Raw genomic sequence first — 19,588 nt, 5'->3', positions numbered from 1 at the left:
AGTAGGCAGGATCAGGCACAGGGTCAGGCAGGTAGGAGGGAAGGGAGAGGCAAGGAGGGAGGGAAGGAGAGGTCAGTGAGGTTGGAGGAGGAAGGAGGGAGGAGTCAAAGAAGAACGATTGAGGGAGGGAGGAGGAGATAGGGGAGAAAGCTGGAGCGATGGAGGAAGTATTGAGGGATCTAGGAGTATGTGGGAGAGGGAGGGAGGGAGGGAGGGAAGGAGGCAGGGAGGAAGGAAGGGATGGAGGGGAATGTAGGGGAGAAAGAAGGGATGGAAGAGCAGGTAGGTAGGCATGAGGAGAATGGGAGGGAAGGGTGAGGCATCGATGGGTAAGGCAGAGGAGGAGGCAGGATGTGGGAGGCGGCAAGGGAGGTTAGGCAGATATTGGCGATGGGGGGAGGGAATAATGGAAGAAGAGGGAGAAGACAGGGGAGGGAAAGGCGGAGGGAGGAGGGAAGGAGGAGGAGAGGAGAGAGAAGGACAGAGGGAGGAGGAAAGGGGGAAGACAGGGGAGGGAGGAGAATATACCAGTTAAGGCGGAAAAAATTGAGATGGAAGGGAGGGAGGTGGACAGGGAAGATGAGAGAGAGAGAGAGAGAGAGAGAGAGAGAGAGAGAGAGAGAGAGAGAGAGAGAGAGAGAGAGAGAGTCCTGTAATAACATACTATAAAAGGGTTAAGTCCATGTTTTAATAATAGACTTAAATAAGAGAAAGACGTGCTCGCAGTGAAGGGGTTATGTCTCTCTCTCTCTCTCTCTCAGAGGTCAAGGTAAGCAAGCGATTTTCTGTGTGTGTGTGTGTGTGTGTGTGTGTGTGTGTGTGTGAATGGTGATATCTTGTGTACGTTTTAAGCATTGATGAGTCGGTATCTATGTATAACCTTTTCTGTATGTATGTTTTTATATTTGTATTTATGTATATGTGTATGTATGTATGTATGTATGGACGTGTGTGCGTGTTAGCATGCAGATACAAAGCTGCATGGGTATGTTTTATTCATATGTGTACGCTTGGGAGTGTGTGTGTGTGTGTGTGTGTGTGTGTGTGTGTTTTCAAGTACAAAATCCTCTCTCTCTCTCTCTCTCACACACACACACACACACACACACACACACACACACACACACACACACACACACACACACACACACACACAAGCTCTTTAATATAGACCTGGCGACCCATGTTTACCTTCCAACAATGGTTGTGAGGAGAGAGAGAGAGAGAGAGAGAGAGGTGGAGTGTGAGGGACAGGGTGAGGTGATTGGATGAGGATAATATAGAGAGGCGGTAGGGTGACAGGGTGAGGGCAGAGTAGTGTATGTTACTAAGAGTGAAGTGATAGGGTGAGGACGTAGCAGGGTGCAGGGTAGGGTGACAGGATGAAGGCAGGATGAGAGCACAGTGGGGTGAGAAGAGGACAGAATGAAGTGTAGAATGATGGGGTGAGGAGCAGTGTGGCATGACAGGGTGAAGATATGACAGGGTGCAGGGTTGGGTGACAGGATGAGGGCAGGGTGAGATGAAAGGGTGATGGCAAGGTAGGGTGAAGGCAGGGTAGGGTGACAGAGTAGGGGTGAGAGAGGGTGTGTGCGTTGTAGGGTAGTGTCGTGATGTGTGACGGTCGAAACTGTCTTCCTGTCACACCATCTCTCTCTCTCTCTCTCTCTCTCTCTCTCTCTCTCTCTCATTTTGAAGCTCTTTCCCTTTTCATCTTTCCTTTTCTTCCACTTCTTTTTCATTCATCTTTTGTCTTCATATTTACGAGAGAGAGAGAGAGAGAGAGAGAGAGAGAGAGAGAGAGGGAGAGGGAGAGAGGAAAATGAAAGGGTAAACAGGACAAATTAATGGCTAGGACATTAAAGAGGGGAGAGGGGAGGATAAAGAAAGAATGGAGGCGAGGGAGAGGGAAGAGGAAAGGTCAAGGAGGAGGAAAAATAGAGGCAGAGAGAGAGAGAGAGAGAGAGAGAGAGAGAGAGAGAGAGAGAGAGAGAGAGTACAGATACCAGTGTGAAAAAAATAAAATGGAGAAATATCATCACTCTCTCTCTCTCCCTCTCTCCTAAATCTGTTCCTTTGTCTTACAGAAAGGTCAGCGTAAACCTACTTTGTGATCTATTTAAGCACATTTTCCGAGAGAGAGAGAGAGAGAGAGAGAGAGAGAGAGAGAGAGAGAGAGAGAGAGAGAGAGAGAGAGAGAGGGAGAGGGAGAGGAATGGGATAAGGTAGAGTAAGTAAGGGGATATTTCAGTAGGTAAATTCATGAAGAAAGGAAGAAGATCAGGGTCAGTATAAGGATATATTATCATGGTGTCAGGATTTGAAGGGTATTAGGGTTTTGCTTCATTAGGGAGAGAGAGAGAGAGAGAGAGAGAGGAGGGAGGGGGGGAGAAGGGGGGTATTTTCTCTCCCTGACCTTCCAATGACGTCACATATACCACAGATGTTGCTATAAATAGATACACCCACACCTATGCTCTCACTCTATCTCTTTCTCTATCCGTTTCCTTTCATTTTATCAGTCTCTCTCTCTCTCTCTCTCTCTCTCTCTCTCTGTCTATGTATTTAAGAATGTATATCATGTACGTATGTATGGGGATAGATAGATTGGTAGATAGGCCGATATTTTGGTAGATAGATGGGTAGATAGATATAGGTACATAGATAGATAGAAACGTGGATAAACAGATAGATACGTTACCTTTAAAAACCGGGAGGGAGGTGGAAGTCACTGCTGGAGGTGTACAAAGATGGCGATAACCAAGCTGCGGTAGACATCATTTTACGCACATGTCATCTTATATATCTTTATTTATCTTCCTCATCTTAATTGTCTTTATTTTATCTCCGTTATCAATTTATTCTTTATTTTATTTTCTCATAATCGTAGTTGTTATATTTATTTCCTCTTTATCTCTTTATCTTTCTTTATCATTTTCTCATAAATATTACTTATCTATTTTACATTTATCTGTGTCTTTCATATATTTATCTTATTCATCTGTTTCTTTTTTCATTTTTATTCGTATATCTTTGTTATCATCTTTATGTATATATTTTTGTTTGTTTCTGATAGTTTTTTTTTCTCTGTAATGTCTGTCTGTTTTGTCGTATTGTTTCCTTTCATGTCTTTTCTTATTGTATCGAGTGCTCCTTCCTTTCCACTGTTCCCTCTTGTTTTCTTTTCTTTCTTGTTGTTGTTGTTGTTGTTGTTGTTGTTCTTCTTCTTCTTCTTCTTCTTCTTCTTCTTCTTCTTTTTCCTCTTCTTCTTCTTCTTCTTTTTCTTCTTGTTCTTGTTCTTCTTCTGTGCCTTTTCGAATTTTGTGCTTTTTTAAATTATTCAGTCATTTTCAAAACACTGAAAAAATAGAGCTGAGAATTTTAAGTTTTGGGCCAAAATACCTATTAAAAAACAAGTGACTATCCTCTTCGCTAAATAATAAAACATTTAATAATAATAATAATGATGATGATGATGATAATAATAATAATAACAATAATAATGGTGATGATGATAATAATAAGAGTAATAATAATAATAATAATAATAATATTAATAATCGTAATCATAATAATAATAATAGTGATGGTGGTGGTAGTAGTAGTAGTAATAATAATAATAATAGTAGTAGTTGTAGTAGTAATAATAATAATAATAATAATAATACATGACGTTCAAGAATCAGATAACGGGGGGCTATGACAGTAACCTATGTCTTGTATTCCCTGTATTAGAGAGAGAGAGAGAGAGAGAGAGAGAGAGAGAGAGAGAGAGAGAGAGAATGTGTGGATTTAGATGTAACGAGGCTACTGTTATGTATATTCATAAGACACTTCATCCTTCCGTATGTGTATGTATGTAATTGTGTGTGTGTGTGTGTGTGTGTGTGTGTGTGTGTGTGTGTGTGTGTGTGTGTGTGTTGCATATTGTCACGGTTTCCTAAAAAAAAATAATAATAATAGAAAAATAAAAGGCCAAGATATTCCCATCCCTACTCATGAACAACTCCATCCACCTCTGCTTCTCCACCTCGCGCACCACCCACCACCCTCCCTCATATACACCCCCACCTATACTCTTTTCACCCAACTTGGCCCAAAATTGCCATCTCTCCATCTTGAATGCTGAGTTATGACTGAAGTGTAAGACAAGACTGAGATGTTAGTCACGAAGAAGTGCTGTGGGTAGGATGTAGAGCCGTAGCATTGTCTTTTTTCTGCCACTGAGCTACGTGAAATGAGCTGCAAAAGGACGAAAATCTGGGCCAAGTTAAGGTGAAAGGAGTATAGTAACTTCCTTTTCTTCTTTGATTACTTCTGCATCCCTAGTTTTCTTCGATAACCCTGCATCTATCTGTCTTTCAGTATCTATCTATCTGTATCTGTCTATCTGTCAGTCAGCTCTGATATCTGCCTATCTCTTTCCATTCATCCATCCACCCATCCATCTGTTTATCTATCAGCCTATCTTTCTATCCATCCATCTGTCTATCTGTCAATCTATCTATCTGTCTATTATTGTCAGTCATAAGGAGGCGGAGATTTTCCTTCAGAAGTACCTTAATTCCCGTAGCACAGTGTTAAACTAAGAGATCCCACGTTTCAGCAATATCAGAACTTCTTCGTGACTAGCATTTTATTTTGGAGTTAATCAATGGTAACGCCCAGTGAAAGTGACTCCAGAGTAGAATCAAATAGCAGTATTATTTTTCTTTTTATAACTGATTTGTGGATTTTATTGGTCCAAATCCATCGCACGTTCCAAGGGATATGGAAGTCTACGCACAGAATCGCCAAATATCGGAAAACTCTACGGAATTCTCACCCCGCGTTTCACTTATTTTTATTCGGGAAATTCGTGTTGCAGTTCGCTTTGGGCTACATGATAGGTGGGGTAGAGTGGTGCAAGGTGGGGTAGGGTAGGGTAGAGTAGGGTAGGGTAGAGTAGAGTAAGATTGGGTAGGTTAGGATGAGGTAGGATAGGATAGGATAAAGTAAGGATACGTAGGGTTGGGTAGGTTAAGGGTGGAGTGGTGCAGGGTAGGGTAGGATAGGTAGTGCAGGGTAGGGTAGCATAGGGTAGGGTGAGTGGTGCAGGGTAGGGTAGGGTAAGGAGGGATGTGAACGAATCTTGTATGGTAGGGTAGTGTTAGGTAGGGTAGAGCAAGGATATGTAGAGTTGTGGTAGGTTAAGGTGTAGGGTAGGGTAGAGCAAGGATATGTAGGGTTGGGATAGGTTAAGGTGTAGGGTAGGGTAGAGCAAGGATATGTAGGGTTGGGGTAGGTTAAGGTATAGGGTAGGGTAGAGCAAGGATATGTAGGGTTGGGGTACGTTAAGGTGTAGGGTAGGGTAGGGTAGGAATGGCCAGGATATGACAATAAGGAAACAGGGTAAGGTAGGGTAGGAGAGAACAGGATAGGATAGGATAGGGTCGAGTAAAGTAGTACAAGGTAGGATTAATTGACAAGAAGGATTGGATTGGAAAGGGCAAGGATGGGATGGGATAGGAGTGGATAGATTAGCCAAGGATTAATAGGACAAGATAGGGTAGAAAGAGTAGGGATGGGCAGGATAGGGATGGATAGGATTTGAGCAGGATGGAGAAGGATACAGTAGCAGTTAACTCCATTTTTAAATAATATTTGAGGAAAGAATAGTTAAAATTGATATTAAGGTTGTAACATGACTTATAAGCTTATTATAATCGCATTAATATTAGCTCAGACTTTATCACACACACACACACACACACACACACACACACACACACACAGAGGGGGAGAGAGAGAGAGAGAGAGAGAGAGAGAGAGAGAGAGAGAGAGAGAGAGAGAGAGAGAGAGGTGGAGGAAATATGTATGAAAAATATTTGGCATTCTTGACCTGGCATGACACAGTTTCACCCTCCCTCTTTACTTCTCTGTCTGTCTGTCTGTCTGTCTCTTTCTCTCTCTCTTACACATCCATCCATCCTATCTGTATCCTTTCCATCCGTCCATCCATCCATCTTATTCATCTGTCTATCTATCTGTCTGTCTGTCCAAACCATACCGACTCTTTTATCAGCCCACGTCGATTCCTTTCTCTCTTCTTCCACCAGCTTTCATTTCTTGCTCATTTCAGCTCCCAGTCGACTGCAGCCTTTTCCAGCTCTCTCAGGTACCCACGAACGCATTTCCCGTAAATTTTCGTCACACTTTTCGTCACGTAAGGTCATTCCAGGTTACGCAAGGTCCCCGATGAACGAAATGGGAGGCGTTGACCCTTTTCACCCGATAACGTCTTTTTTTCACTTACGTTTGAACGCCAGCGGACGGTTTTCTTTAGAGCAGGGGAGACTTTTCAAGTTGGGGGGGGGGGGCTAGATATATCCTTAATTAACCCCTTCGATAGTAAAAATCCATTAAAAAATCATGTAGAAGTAAATGATGCCAAAGAAAAGTAATTGCCGTTAGGGTGTTAGGATGATTACAAGAGTCACATTTTCCGGCACGCGATGGCACTTCACCTCTTTTAACGACTGTAATTTACCTCCGCCAGTTAGCACAAGTACTGCATTACACGGGGAGAGACGCACAGTCGCACACACACACACACACTGGGGTCTCGTGTGCGTTTGTGTGTGTGCGACGGGAAGGGAGGGTGATGGGGGAGCTGTGTGCACCGAAGTGTGAGTTTGGACGAACTTGTTGTCATGACCACAGACCGCCTCGACCCGCGTGTGAGTTGCCATTGTTCCTATTTCTTTGTACCTCGATGTAGATTAATTTATTTCCATTTTACAACTTTTTAAACTCGATCTCTAGAAGTTTTAATTTATTTCTTAGCGATTATTAATAGATTTGTGTGCCTAGCGATTTTACAGCATGATTTCAGAGCGAATTTAGAGACGTCTGTGTTTCTGTTTTGGTTACCATACTTGCCAGATGCTGCAATATTTACCCCACAATCACCCGATTCGGTATATTGTGGGTATTAAGTGGTTTGGACTGGTATTAGGTAACTGGGTGCTCCTCTGAGGGTGGTGTGAGTGGGTATTAGGGTTTCTGGTATTAGGATTGGTGGTGTTAGAGGCAGGTGACGGGCGGTGTGATTGGTTAAGGCTTAGATGATTATCGATTAACTCTTACCTGACTGTTCCGCCTCACCTGGGCAAGTGACAGATGTTGGGCCGGAGTGAAGGCCTTTGTGCCGATCAGAACCTTGGGCAAAGTCTGTTCCCCCTCCCCTTTGCCCCTCTTCACCCAGTAGTACAAGGAGAGACGTAGTAGTATTAGTAGTAGCAGTTATTATAGTGCGTAGCCCCAGGTTAACTGCAACGTGAACCCAGTGGACTGCAGGCTGAAGTTGTCCTCCTGTAGCCCAACATCCTCCTTCGGGGGGATAGGGAGGGAATTGAGGGGAGTCTGTATAACTGGGTAGTGGATCCGCCCAGTAATGTCAGTGCCACCACGTGAAGGTGTCTCTCTCCCATAATTAGGGACCTGGATGTAAGTTCGATTGTTGCGTGGCGTATTCAAGGAGAAGTTTGTGACTTAGAATATTTGACCGTCTTCTTCAGTGACCCCCGTGCAGTACTTGGGGCTTTCTCATCCTCGGTATAGGTCGTAAGCCCTTTTGAGGTTCTGTTTGTCCTTGGAACTGTGTGTGTGTGTGTGTGTGTGTGTGTGTGTGTGTGTGTGTGTGTGTGTGTGTGTGTGTGTATGTGTGGGTGGGTGGGTGTGGGTGGGGGGGGTACTGTACGGCTCATTCTTGACACCACCATAACCGATATATCAATTCTCTCTCTCTCTCTCTCTCTCTCTCTCTCTCTCTCTCAGCTGAATTACAGGAACAAAAAACTCAGTATTGTGTTTAGGTCTGAATTATAGCGCCATATTCTTTACAAATAAAACCTTGCTATAGTCCGGTTATTTTCATCTGACGGAACTAGGTCACTCCTGCAACTACTACTACTACTGCTGCTACTACTACTACATTCTATTCAGCTACCATCAAACGATTGTATTCAGCCCAGAGACACCTATTGTAGTGAAAGATAAAGTTATCATTCATAGGCATAGCGTATTTGTTCTAAGCAGTTAAAGATCCGTAACCCCTTTCTGGCTTAGTTGATGGCCAGGTGTAGCAAAATTGGGGGTGAAATTTGACCAGCAACCAAGGAGACTCATTCCTACCCCATAACTTAGGTTCAGAATTTCACACAACTTAATAAATTGAGTTGGAGTAGCCCAGTTCCGTCAGATATAAACAGACCGAGTGGACAGGATAAATTTTACGCGGTTCACATGTAGCGCTCAGTCTGCTGGTGTGGGAAAGGCAGACATTTTGACCGCTTTTGACTAGTAACCATTCGTGCAGTGACAATGAGCTTGGAAAGGGAACTAGGCATTATAAAGTATGGAAAGGGTTATGACAAGTGCAAAAAACAATGCCATGTGCACTAGTACAGGTGAGTGAGCCGTCTGACAAATTTCTCTCTCTCTCTCTCTCTCTGTCGCTGAAGGCCAAGGAGTAAGGGTACAACAAACATACCCTTGACCACTGTTATTGAAGTATCGCCCTACAGTCAAGAGAAAACCAGGCCATACTCACCTGTTTTCTGTAGTATTTACCTGCAGTGACTCAGGTGTGTGGCGGTGCTCCCCCTTCCTGCCATTCCCTTCCTGCCTTCTCCTTGCCATTCCCTCCCTGCCTTCTCCTTGCCATTCCCTCCCTGCCTTCTCCTTGCCATTCCCTCCCTGCCTTCTCCTTGCCATTCCCTCCCTGCCTTCTCCTTGCCATTCCCTTCCTGCCTTCTCATTGCCATTCCCTCCCTGTGTCCAAGGCGACTGACAGAGAGGACAGGGAGAGTATTGACGTGTGTAGTGATGCTGAACCATGCACTAGTGCTACCATTCTACACTATGACAACTACCATGGCAAGCCTCCCACCTTCACCTACCGCTTTGTGATGTGACTGCCCTCCACATTCGCCTGAGGTATCACACTCTTGGGGGGTTACTATACGACCGGTCACCGACAACCCCTGCCAACCCATTATCCCCTCACCTCGTTAATTGACCCGCCATTACCCTCCCCTCACACCCGCTGGCTTGCTGTGTTCGACTCTGTGTACCTGCATCATTACAGGTCTTGATTTACTGAGGGAAAGTCTCACCCTGTATACTAACTTCCTTTCATTCTAATATCCAGGTTCGCGGATGATGATGATGACTGTGAGAGAGAGAGAGAGAGAGAGAGAGAGAGAGAGAGAGAGAGAGAGAGAGAGAGAGAGATGTATATTAACAAAATTCCTAAACCAGTGGACGAATGTGTGTTAAAACATGTGCGCCTTTTACTTTGTTTCGTATTAAATGAAAAATCTCGACCAGTGTCACTCTGCTTTAATATTGCATGCAGTTGACGAGAAGTATATACATCTAAAGATCATGGGGGTTAGGACAGAAATCTTGTAAAATGATAATAATAATGATAATAATAATAATAATAATAATAACAGCAGCAACAGCAAGAACAACAATAATAATAATAACTAATATAATAATAATAATAATAATAATAATAATAATTAGTGTCTCATATGACCTTCTCTCCTTCTCTTTTGTCTGCTGCTTCTGTTTCTTCTCCTTCTTCTCTGTTCTTACTCGTTCGACTCATCTTCCTTCTCTTCTGGATCATTCTGCCCCCGCGCTAGGAACATGGCAGCGAATATCTCGGCCCCGGGGACATTTATTTCCACATAGCCTGGCATTTCACTCTTACAGCGGTCTAGATAGGCAGTCAGCTCAGCATGGGGGGTCAGGTCAATCCCAATAGCCTCTAGGGTGGCGAGGGAGGCGACCAGGCTGTGGTCGGCGATAGTAATGGCGTCACCCACCGCCCAGTCATGCCCCGCCAGCATACCGTCCAGCAACTCCAGGGCCTCTTGAATTTTCCCCAACTTCTCCTCGCTGGGTTCCTCTCCGCGAAAGATCACCGGACCCTGGAATTATAGAGGGATTAGCTGCTACGGTGGCATGTAGAGAAGAGGAGCTTGATTTACTTCAGTACCGTAAACATCAATATTCGTCTTATTTTTCGACTCTTGGCCCCTATCTCCATCCCGCCTAGATTCACCAGGTGCTGTGGAAACACAGAAGCCTTAGAGTGATAGGTTAGGATATAAGAGCTTTAGAAATATGGGTTAGATGGAAGACAGGGGGAACTGGGAGCCTGGAAATCGAAGCTAGGTTGATAATTGTAAGCTTTGGTCGGCGACAGCTGATGTTGGAAGGGAATTAGAGCTAGGACTGGGAATTTGAGCATTCAGAATTACAGAGGATTGGGTTGGAATTAGCTAGGACTGGGAATTTGAGGTTTAGAATTATGGAGGATATTGGAAGGGAAGTAGAGCTGAGACTGGGACTTTGAGCATTAGAATTACTTACGATGATAGGAAGGGGAAATGGAGCTTTATGATTGTAAACTTGGGTGGTAGGAGGAGGAGAGCTCTATTTCGCATCTAACAAGACTAATGGACTAAACTTGGGGAACTTATGGTCGGGGCTAAGCATGAGCGAAAATTATTGGTGGGGATGAAGTAGACAGTAGTATCGTTCCATATCGTAGCCCAACAATCATGAAACTCTTACATAATATTCTGAGAAGCTTCGAACATCGCTTCACCAAGTTTCGAAACCCATAGCTCACTGTCCCGTTGGCTATCGATGTTAAGTGGATCAGTGGGTATGTGTGTCGCTTTGTGCATGAGGAATATCGTATGAGCGAATCAGTATGCATGTCCACCGACCGTAGATGAGGAAGATGGGAATGAACCTACGCGGAAACCCCCAATTCTTACCGCATACTGTTGGAAGCGGATGAAGAGGGTGCCAAGGTCGAAGTACAAGAGGAGGTCCACCTTGGCGCGGGTTTTGGGGTCGTTGGGGTATAGGGCATCGTCTTCGCCATATTGCCCCACCAGGTAGCTGCAGATGGCGCGGCTGGAGGAGGCGGTCGTGTCAGATTAGGTCAGAGTGTGTTCGTAGGTTAGATTCTGTTATTAGGTTAGATTATATTAACTACGAAGAACAAGGCTGGAGGTAGGATAGAGGTTAGGTTAGGTAAGTATAGGTTGTTATAGATGGCTATAGTATAGGTAGGGTAGATATTAGGTGAGAGAGAGAGAGAGAGAGAGAGAGAGAGAGAGAGAGAGAGAGAGAGAGAGAGAGAGAGAGAGAGAGAGAGAGAGAGAGAGAGAGAATGAATAAAAGAGTGGGGGAGGGAGCGAGAGAGAATGACGCACATGAGATAAGGACAAAGAAGGCAGGTGAGGTGATGATGTAAGAATATGAGAAACAGAGACAGATAGATAGACAGACAGATAGACAGATAAATAGATAGTAGTCCCACCTCTCACAACATAATCCTTTAGAAAGTATAGATAGATAGACAGGAAGTATAGAGAGGTAGATGAACATACAGATAGATAGAAAGCAGTCCCATCTCTCCCACAGATAGATAGATAGATAGATAGTTCCACCTCTCCCACAGATAGATAGATAGATAAATATCAGTCATCATCCTCCACTAGTGTTGGGACGCAGTGTTGTGGGTTGATAGCGAGGTAGTCAGGGATAGATAGACAGATAGATAGATAAATAAACAGATAGATAGCAGACCCACCTCTCCCACAACACAAACTCGTCGTCCTCCACCAGTGTAGGGATGCAGTGTTGTGGATTGATTGCGAGGAAGTCCGGGCTGAATTGCTCCCCTGCCATCAAGTTTAGCTCCCTCAGATCCAGGTCCACGCCCAGGGCCCGTGACGTCAGCATCACGGCGCGGGAAGGGGGGGAGACGGGGTGGTAGTACAGCTTCAGGTGGGCCATGGTGGGGCTGGGGAGGGACGGTGGGTGTTAGTGCCGTTTGGGTGATGTGATAGTGATAATAATAATAATAATACTAATACTAATAATAGTAATAATAATAACTATAATAATAATAATAATAATAATAAAAATAATAACACTAGAATATGGTGCTAGTCACGAAATGCTATGGGAAGGATGTTGAGCCGTAATATTGTCTTATTTTATCGCTGAGCTCTCGTAAAATCAGCAGCAAAAGGACGAATTTTGGGCCAAGTTAAGGTAAAAAGAATATAGATATTGGAAGTGAAAATATAACTGAACTACCTACTACAGTGTTAATATATGCAGTATAGCACAATTTTAATACATACGAAGCATTAACACATATCACCACTTTAACAAACATATATTATTTAATTTACGATCGGTTCGAATATTTTCTTGGAGTGGTTTTCGTTCCCTTATATATTCCACTTGAGGGGCCACTGATGCAACAACCTAAAATAAAGAAAATTCAAATTATTTCATACTGTTTCATGGATACAGCGGTCCAGTATGTGTACTACAGTGTATTCTTTTCAAAATATATGTGTAACTCTCGTGATACACTTGTAATTTAGTATACCAACAATTTTTAAAAAGTGCCGACGGGATGCAGCTCACTCACTCACACTCACTCACTTACGTCTGGGAGGAATGTGTCGATGGGTTTCGGATTCTGGAGGCTTCGTAGTTACTCCTGTTGGTGATAATTTCGCTTATTACCTTTAGCATTGTTCAGTATGTTATTTTAAGTGTTTTAATATCGGCACAGTTTGCAGGAATAACATAGAAGAGGATATTAAGGCGTAGGACACAGAGTAAGTCGTTAAGGAAGAGCTGTTACGAAATCTCCAAAGCCACGAGAGCTCGGAAATGGCGGGATGATCACAGGTTTACACATATTAGCCTTCTCATCGCCGTCAGAACCTCAGTGTACCCCGCCAGCGTGTATATGAATAGAAATATGAATAGAGAGATGAAAAGCAGGTGAAAACAGAGTCCGGAATGGTTAAATAAGTGCCTAAATGAGGAAATTACGTCTTGGTTTGGGAGTATAAGCGTCGTCTGGCAACCAACTGGCCGAGCATCAATATTGGTAAATCATTCATGAAATATCGTCTCAAACCTCCAGGATATATGGATCTCTGCCCAACTGATATCGTGCTTGGTAGGCCTAGGATTTTGGCAATATACCGTACTGTAAATTGTCTCATAAAACTACGTCCATCAGAGACTTAGGATGTAGGAAATCACAGGGTTGTATACCTTTTTAAATCTAACGTCCTAAAATTGCCATCTCCATCTTGAATGTCGAGTTGTAATAGTAGATTAAAGGCCCTCTCCCACTTCGGCGTAAATAGGCACGATGAAGCCACGATGAAAATCGTGGCCGAAGTCGGTGATGTGTCGACGATTCTGACGAAGAATCGTGGTGTCGGCGTAATACCGGCGACACCAGTACAACAAAACGCCGAAACCTCGGCGGAGTATACGATATAACTGGCGACTAGTAGCCGACATATCGCCGATATGTCGGCGTAATGCACAAGCATTATTCTAAATTCAAATTTTAACGTTTTTTTTTATGGCGACTCAACGGCGATAAAGGTACATCGGCGGCGTGCTGTCGACGATGTATCGTCGATGTGTCGGCGAATGCATCGCACGCACCTCGCAGACAAAACGCTGAGGCCATCGCAGGTGCCTCGCTGTCATCGGCGTATTTAAGGCGATTAATCGACGGTTCATCCGCGAAATGTCGGCGATATATCACCGACATTCATAAGATGAAATATTACTGTCGCACAACCCGGTACGTATCGTACGGTTTACGTAGGCTATGACGTATTAACTTCACCGATGCATCGCCGATACATTGCCGACGCTTCGCCGTATGACCGTATGACATCTCAACGGTTTTTTTCACCGCCGACGCCTCGCCGATATCGGCGATCATACGCGGTTTATACGCCGGGTAATCGCTGACGTCGCCGAGGCGTCGCCTTGTTGTCAATGACTAATCTGCGAAATTTTACAAAATCGTGGAAGGCCACGACGTTTTCATGCAGCATGAAAACGTCGTGGTCCCCCACGACAAATTTCCTCCTCGTGCGACGTATCGGCGCCATGCCACGAAGGGACAAGATTTTGATCACGAATACCCACGATTAGGGATTTTTGACACATCGTGACTTTATCTTCCACACTTTCGCCGAAGTGGGAGAGGGCCTTAACACTTCTATAGTCACGAAAAAGTGTTGTCGAAAGGATGTAGAATCATTGTATTTTTTTGCCACTGAGGTATTCGAAATGAGCAGTAATTGGACGAAAATCTGGGCCATGTTAACGTGAAAGAACTATATCAGCCGTGAGACGAAGGTAGGATGGAGTGTTTGGTGGCGTTTGATGCAGCACATGGAGATTTGCGTGTTTCGTGTTTCTGCTTTGTTTTTGAAAATTTCCTACACTACCAGAATTGCTTACTCGTATCTTAGCAACACTATAGCGGTAAAACTAAAAATAAATCAATAAGTAAAAAAGTAAATAGCGGTGATATAGATTTTTCAAGGATAATAATCAGGCACTCCAACTTGATGCGTGTCTAGTCATCTCGAAATGAACCTATCTTGAATTTCACTCTCTGCTATCTTGTTTTTGTTTTTTCTTGGAGGAACAGTCTTGCGGGCTTCTGGCTTTTTGTTCCTTCGTCCTTGGATAAAAAAAAGTAGTAGTAGTAGTAGTATTAGTATATAGTAGTAGTAGTAGTAGTAGTAGTGTTGGTATTTAACTGTACGTGTGATCCAGCCGTTTTCATATGTAAATAAATAAATAAATGTGTGTGTATGTGTCAGTGTGTGTGTGTGTGTGTGTGTGTGTGTGTGTGTGTGTGTATATGTTGCTGTGGTCTGGGAGGAAATGATTCGATTTTGGTGCGGGTCTATCAAAGGTCAAAGGTCACAGGTAATCAAGGTCAGGCATTGGGTGTGGCGTTGATGTCCACTGACCACGTTTGAACTAGACTGGCTTAGTGTTTATTTGTCTCAAGAATACCCATTTAATAATAATAGTAATAAGGATAATAATAATAATAATAATGATGATAGTAGTAATAATAATAATAATAATAATAATAATAATAATATCCAAAATTTCTCAGTATTACGGCACACATTAACCAATGCATCCTAAACCAGTGGACGGATGTGAGTTAAAACAGGTCTGTGTAGTTTTCTTAAGTTTCGTATTAAATGAAAAACTCGACCAGTGTCACTTTGCTTTAATATTGCATGCAGTTGACGAGAAGTATATACTGTACATCTAAAGATCAAGGGGGTTAGGACAGAAATCTTGTAAAATGATAATAATAATAATAATAATAATAATAATAATAATAATAATAACAGCAGCAACAGCAAGAACAACAATAATAATAATAACAGTAATATAATAATAATAATAATAATAATAATAATAATAATTAGTGCCTCATATGACCTTCTCTCCTTCGCTTTTGTCTGCTGTTTCTGTTTCTTCTCCTTCTCTGTTCTCACTCGTTCGACTCATCTTCCTTCTCTTCTGGATCATTCTGCCCCCGCGCTAGGAACATGGCAGCGAATATCTCGGCCCCGGGGACATTTATTTCCATATAGCCCGGCATTTCACTCTTACAGCGGTCTAGATAGGCAGTCAGCTTAGCATGGGGGGTCAGGTCAATCCCAATAGCCTCCATGGTGGCGAGGACGGCGGCCAGGCTGTGGTCGGCGATGGTAATGGCGTCACCCACCGCCCAGTCATGCCCCGCTAGCAGACCGTCCAGCCACTCCAGGGCCTCTTGAACTTTCCCCAACTTCTCCTCGCTGGGTTCCTCTCCTTGAAAGAACACCGGACCCTGGAATTGTAGAGGGATTAGCAACTACGGTGGCATGTAGAGAAGAGGAGCTTGATTTACTTCAGTACCGTAAACATCAATATTCGTCTTATTTTTCGACTCTCGGCCCCTGTCCCCATCCCGCCTAGAATCACCAGGTGCTGTGGAAACACAGAAGCCTTAGAGTGATAGGGTAGGAAATAAGAGCTTTAGAAATATGGGTTAGATGGAAGACAGGGGGAACTGGGAGCCTGGAAATCGAAGTTAGGTTGATAATTGTAAGCTTTGGTCGGCGACAGATGATGTTGGAAGGGAATTAGAGCTAGGACTGGGAATTTGAGCATTCAGAATTACAGAGGATTTTGTTGGAATTAGCTAGGACTGGGAATTTGAGGTTTAGAATTATGGAGGATATTGGAAGGGAAGTAGAGCTGAGACTGGGACTTTGAGCATTAGAATTACTTACGATGATAGGAAGGGGAAATGGAGCTTTATGATTGTAAGCTTGGGTGGTAGGAGGAGGAGAGCTCTATTTCGCATCTAACAAGACTAATGGACTAAACTTGGAGAACTAATGGTCGGGGCTAAGCATGAGCGAAAATTATTGGTGGGGATGAAGTAGACAGTAGTATCGTTCCATATCGTAGCTCAACAATCATGAAACTCATACATAATATTCTGAGAAGCTTCGAACATCGCTTCACAAAGTTTCGAAACCCATAGCTCACTGTCCCGTTGGCTATCGATGTTAAGTGGATCAGTGGGTATGTCTTTCGCTTTGTGCATGAGGAATATCGTATAAGCGAATCAGTATGCATGTCCACCGACCGTAGATGAGGAAGATGGGAATGAACCTACGCGGAAACCCCTAATACTTACCTCATACTGTTGGAAGCGGAGGGCGAGAGTGCCAAGGTCGAAGTACAAGAGGTGGTCCACCTTGGCGCGAGTTTTGGGGTCTTTGGGGTACAGGGCATCGTCTTCGCCATATTGCCCCACCAGGTAGCTGCAGATGGCGCGGCTGGAGGAGGAGGTTGGGTCATGTTAGGTCAGACTGTTCGTAGGTTAGATTCTGTTATTGGGTTAGATTATATTAACTATGAAGCACAAGGCTGGAGGTGGGATAGAGGTTAGGTTAGGTTAGTTTAGGTTGTTATAAATGGCAATAGTATAGGTAGGGTAGATATTAGGTGAGAGAGAGAGAGAGAGAGAGAGAGAGAGAGAGAATGAATAAAAGAGTGGGGGAGGGAGCGAGAGAGAATGACGCACATGAGAAAAGGACAAAGAAGGCAGGTGAGGTGATGATGTAAGAATATGAGAAACAGAGACAGACAGACAGACAGATAGATAGACAGACAGATAGACAGATAAATAGATAGTAGTCCCACCTGTCACAACATAATCCTTCTCAACTGCGGTAGGTACGCAAAATATATAGAAAATATAGATAGATAGACGGGAGGTATAGACAGGTAGATAGACATACAGATAGATAGAAAGCAGCACCATCTCTCCCATTGATTGATAAATAGATAGATAGCAGTCCCACCTCTCCCACAGATAGATAGATAGATAGTTCCACCTCTCCCACAGATAGATAGATAGATAAATATAGATAGTCCCACCTCCCACATCAGTCATCATCCTCCACTAGTGTTGGGACGCAGTGTTGTGGGTTGATAGCGAGGTAGTCAGGGATAGATAGACAGATAGATAGACACACAGATAGATAGATAAATAAACAGATAGATAGCAGACCCACCTCTCCCACAACACAAACTCGTCGTCCTCCACCAGTGTAGGGATGCAGTGTTGTGGATTGATTGCGAGGAAGTCCGGGCTGAATTGCTCCCCTGCCATCAAGTTTAGCTCCCTCAGATCCAGGTCCACGCCCAGGGCCCGTGACGTCAGCAACACGGCGCGGGAAGGGGGGGAGATGGGGTGGTAGTAGAGCTTCAAGTGGGCCATGGTGGGGCTGGGGAGGGACGGTGGGTGTTAGTGCCGTTTGGGTGATGTGATAGTGATAATAATAATAATAATAATAATAATAATAGTAATAATAATAACTATAATAATAATAATAATAATAATAATAATAACACTAGAATATGGTGCTAGTCACGAAGAAGTGCTATGGGAAGGATGTTGAGCCGTAGTATTGTCTTATTTTACCGCTGAGCTACGTAAAATCAGCAGCAAATGGACGAGAATTTGGGCCAAGTTAAGGTAAAAAGAGTATAGATATTGGAAGTGAAAATATAACTGAACTACATAGTACAGTGTTAATATATGCAGTATAGCACAATTTTAATACATACGAAGCATTAACACATATCACCACTTTAACAAACATATATTATTTAGTTTACGATCGGTTCGAATATTTTCTTGGAGTGGTCTTCGTTCCCTTATATATTCCACTTGAGGGGCCACTGATGCAAGAACCTAAAATAAAGAAAATTCAAATTATTTCATACTGTTTCATGGATACCCCGGTCCAGTATGTGTATTACAGTGTATTCTTTTCTAAATATATGTGTAACTCTCGTGATACACTTGTAATTTAGTATACCAACAATTTTTAAAAAGTGCCGACGGGATGCAGCTCACTCACTCACACTCACTCACTTACGTCTGGGAGGAATGTGTCGATGGGTTTGAGATTCTGGAGGCTTCGTAGTTACTCTTTGTTGGTGATAATTTCGCTTATTACCTTTAGCATTGTTCAGTATGTTATTTTAAGTGTTTTAATATCGGCACAGTTTGCGGGAATAACATAGAAGAGGATATTAAGGCGTAGGATGCAGAGTAAGTCGTTAAGGAAGAGCTGTTACGAAATCTCCAAAGCCACGATAGCTCGGAAATGGCGGGATGATCACAGGTTTACACATATTAGCCTTCTCATCGCCGTCAGAACCTCATTGTACCCCGCCAGCGTGTATATGAATAGAAATATGAATAGAGAGATGAAAAGCAGGTGAAAACAGAGTCCGGAATGGTTAAATAAGTGCCCAAATGAGGAAATTACGTCTTGGTTTGGGAGTATAAGCGTCGTCTGGCAACCAACTGGCCGAGCATCAATATTGGTAAATCATTCATGAAATATCGCCTCAAACCTCCAGGATATATGGATCTCTGCCCAACTGATATCGTGCTTGGTAGGCCTAGGATTTTGGCAATATACCGTACTGTAAATTGTCTCATAATACTACGTCCATCACTTAGGATGTAGGAAATCACAGGGTTGTATACCTTTTTAAATCTAACGTCCTAAAATTGCCATCTCCATCTTGAATGCCGAGTTGTAACAGTAGATTAACACTTCTATAGTCACGAAAAAGTGTTGTCGAAAGGATGTAGAATCATTGTATTTTTCTGCCACTGAGGTATTCGAAATGAGCAGCAATTGGACGAAAATCTGGGCCATGTTAACATGAAAGAACTATATCAGCCGTGAGACGAAGGTAGGATGGAATAAGTGTTTGGTTGCGTTTGATGCTGCACATGGAGATTTGCGTGTTTCGTGTTTCTGCTTTGTTTTTGAAAATTTCCTACACTACCAAAATTGCTTACTCGTATCTTAACGACACTATAGCGGTAAAACTAAAAAATCAATAAGTAAAAAAGTAAATAGCGGTGATATAGATTTTTCAAGGATAATTATCAGGCACTCCAACTTGATGCGTGTCTAGTCATCTCGAAATGAACCTGTCTTGAATTTCACTCTCTGCTATCTTGTTTTTGTTTTTTCTTGGAGGAACAGTCTTGCGGGCTTCTGGCTTTTGGTTCCTTCGTCCTTGGATAAAAAAAGTAGTAGTGGTAGTA

The 19,588-nt window shown here is 43.1% G+C and overlaps 2 protein-coding genes across 2 annotated transcripts; both read right to left on the bottom strand.

Moving 5' to 3' along the window:
• Positions 1 to 9,569: 9,569 nt before the first annotated feature.
• Positions 9,570 to 12,524, bottom strand: LOC145416501 (glutathione S-transferase 1-like). The gene is made up of 4 exons (XM_080285461.1): positions 12,483 to 12,524; positions 11,666 to 11,878; positions 10,842 to 10,983; positions 9,570 to 9,983 (listed from the first exon to the last, which is right to left on the bottom strand). Exons 2-4 carry the CDS (start codon positions 11,869 to 11,871, stop codon positions 9,642 to 9,644), a joined length of 690 nt encoding a protein of 229 aa, XP_080141587.1. The 5' UTR covers positions 11,872 to 11,878; positions 12,483 to 12,524; the 3' UTR covers positions 9,570 to 9,641.
• A 2,913-nt stretch (positions 12,525 to 15,437) lies between these two features.
• On the bottom strand, positions 15,438 to 18,381 carry LOC145416490 (glutathione S-transferase 1-like). The gene is made up of 4 exons (XM_080285450.1): positions 18,340 to 18,381; positions 17,526 to 17,738; positions 16,643 to 16,784; positions 15,438 to 15,784 (listed from the first exon to the last, which is right to left on the bottom strand). The coding sequence occupies exons 2-4, from the start codon at positions 17,729 to 17,731 to the stop codon at positions 15,443 to 15,445; spliced, it is 690 nt and encodes a 229-aa protein (XP_080141576.1). The 5' UTR covers positions 17,732 to 17,738; positions 18,340 to 18,381; the 3' UTR covers positions 15,438 to 15,442.
• Between the last annotated feature and the right edge of the window lie 1,207 nt (positions 18,382 to 19,588).

Source organism: Coenobita brevimanus, chromosome 13 (genome assembly GCF_032717465.1).
Source record: "Coenobita brevimanus isolate Jiangsu-jjx chromosome 13, ASM3271746v2, whole genome shotgun sequence".
NCBI classification, from domain to species: Eukaryota; Metazoa; Arthropoda; class Malacostraca; order Decapoda; family Coenobitidae; genus Coenobita; species Coenobita brevimanus.
The sequence above is the reverse complement of the archived record's forward strand: the minus strand, read 5'-3'. Positions and strand labels throughout refer to the sequence as shown.

Bases quoted from the DNA above. Each gene is read 5' to 3' on its own strand.
- LOC145416501 (XM_080285461.1), bottom strand. From the start codon at position 11,871: ATGGCCCACCTGAAGCTGTACTACCACCCCGTCTCCCCCCCTTCCCGC. The intron at 10,984-11,665 runs GTGGGTCTGCTA...CGCCTCCTCCAG, and splicing joins GAGTTTGTGTTGTGGGAGAG to CCGCGCCATCTGCAGCTACC. The intron at 9,984-10,841 runs GTAAGAATTGGG...CTATAATTCCAG, and splicing joins TCCGCTTCCAACAGTATGCG to GGTCCGGTGATCTTTCGCGG.
- LOC145416490 (XM_080285450.1), bottom strand. From the start codon at position 17,731: ATGGCCCACTTGAAGCTCTACTACCACCCCATCTCCCCCCCTTCCCGC. The intron at 16,785-17,525 runs GTGGGTCTGCTA...CTCCTCCTCCAG, and splicing joins GAGTTTGTGTTGTGGGAGAG to CCGCGCCATCTGCAGCTACC. The intron at 15,785-16,642 runs GTAAGTATTAGG...CTACAATTCCAG, and splicing joins TCCGCTTCCAACAGTATGAG to GGTCCGGTGTTCTTTCAAGG.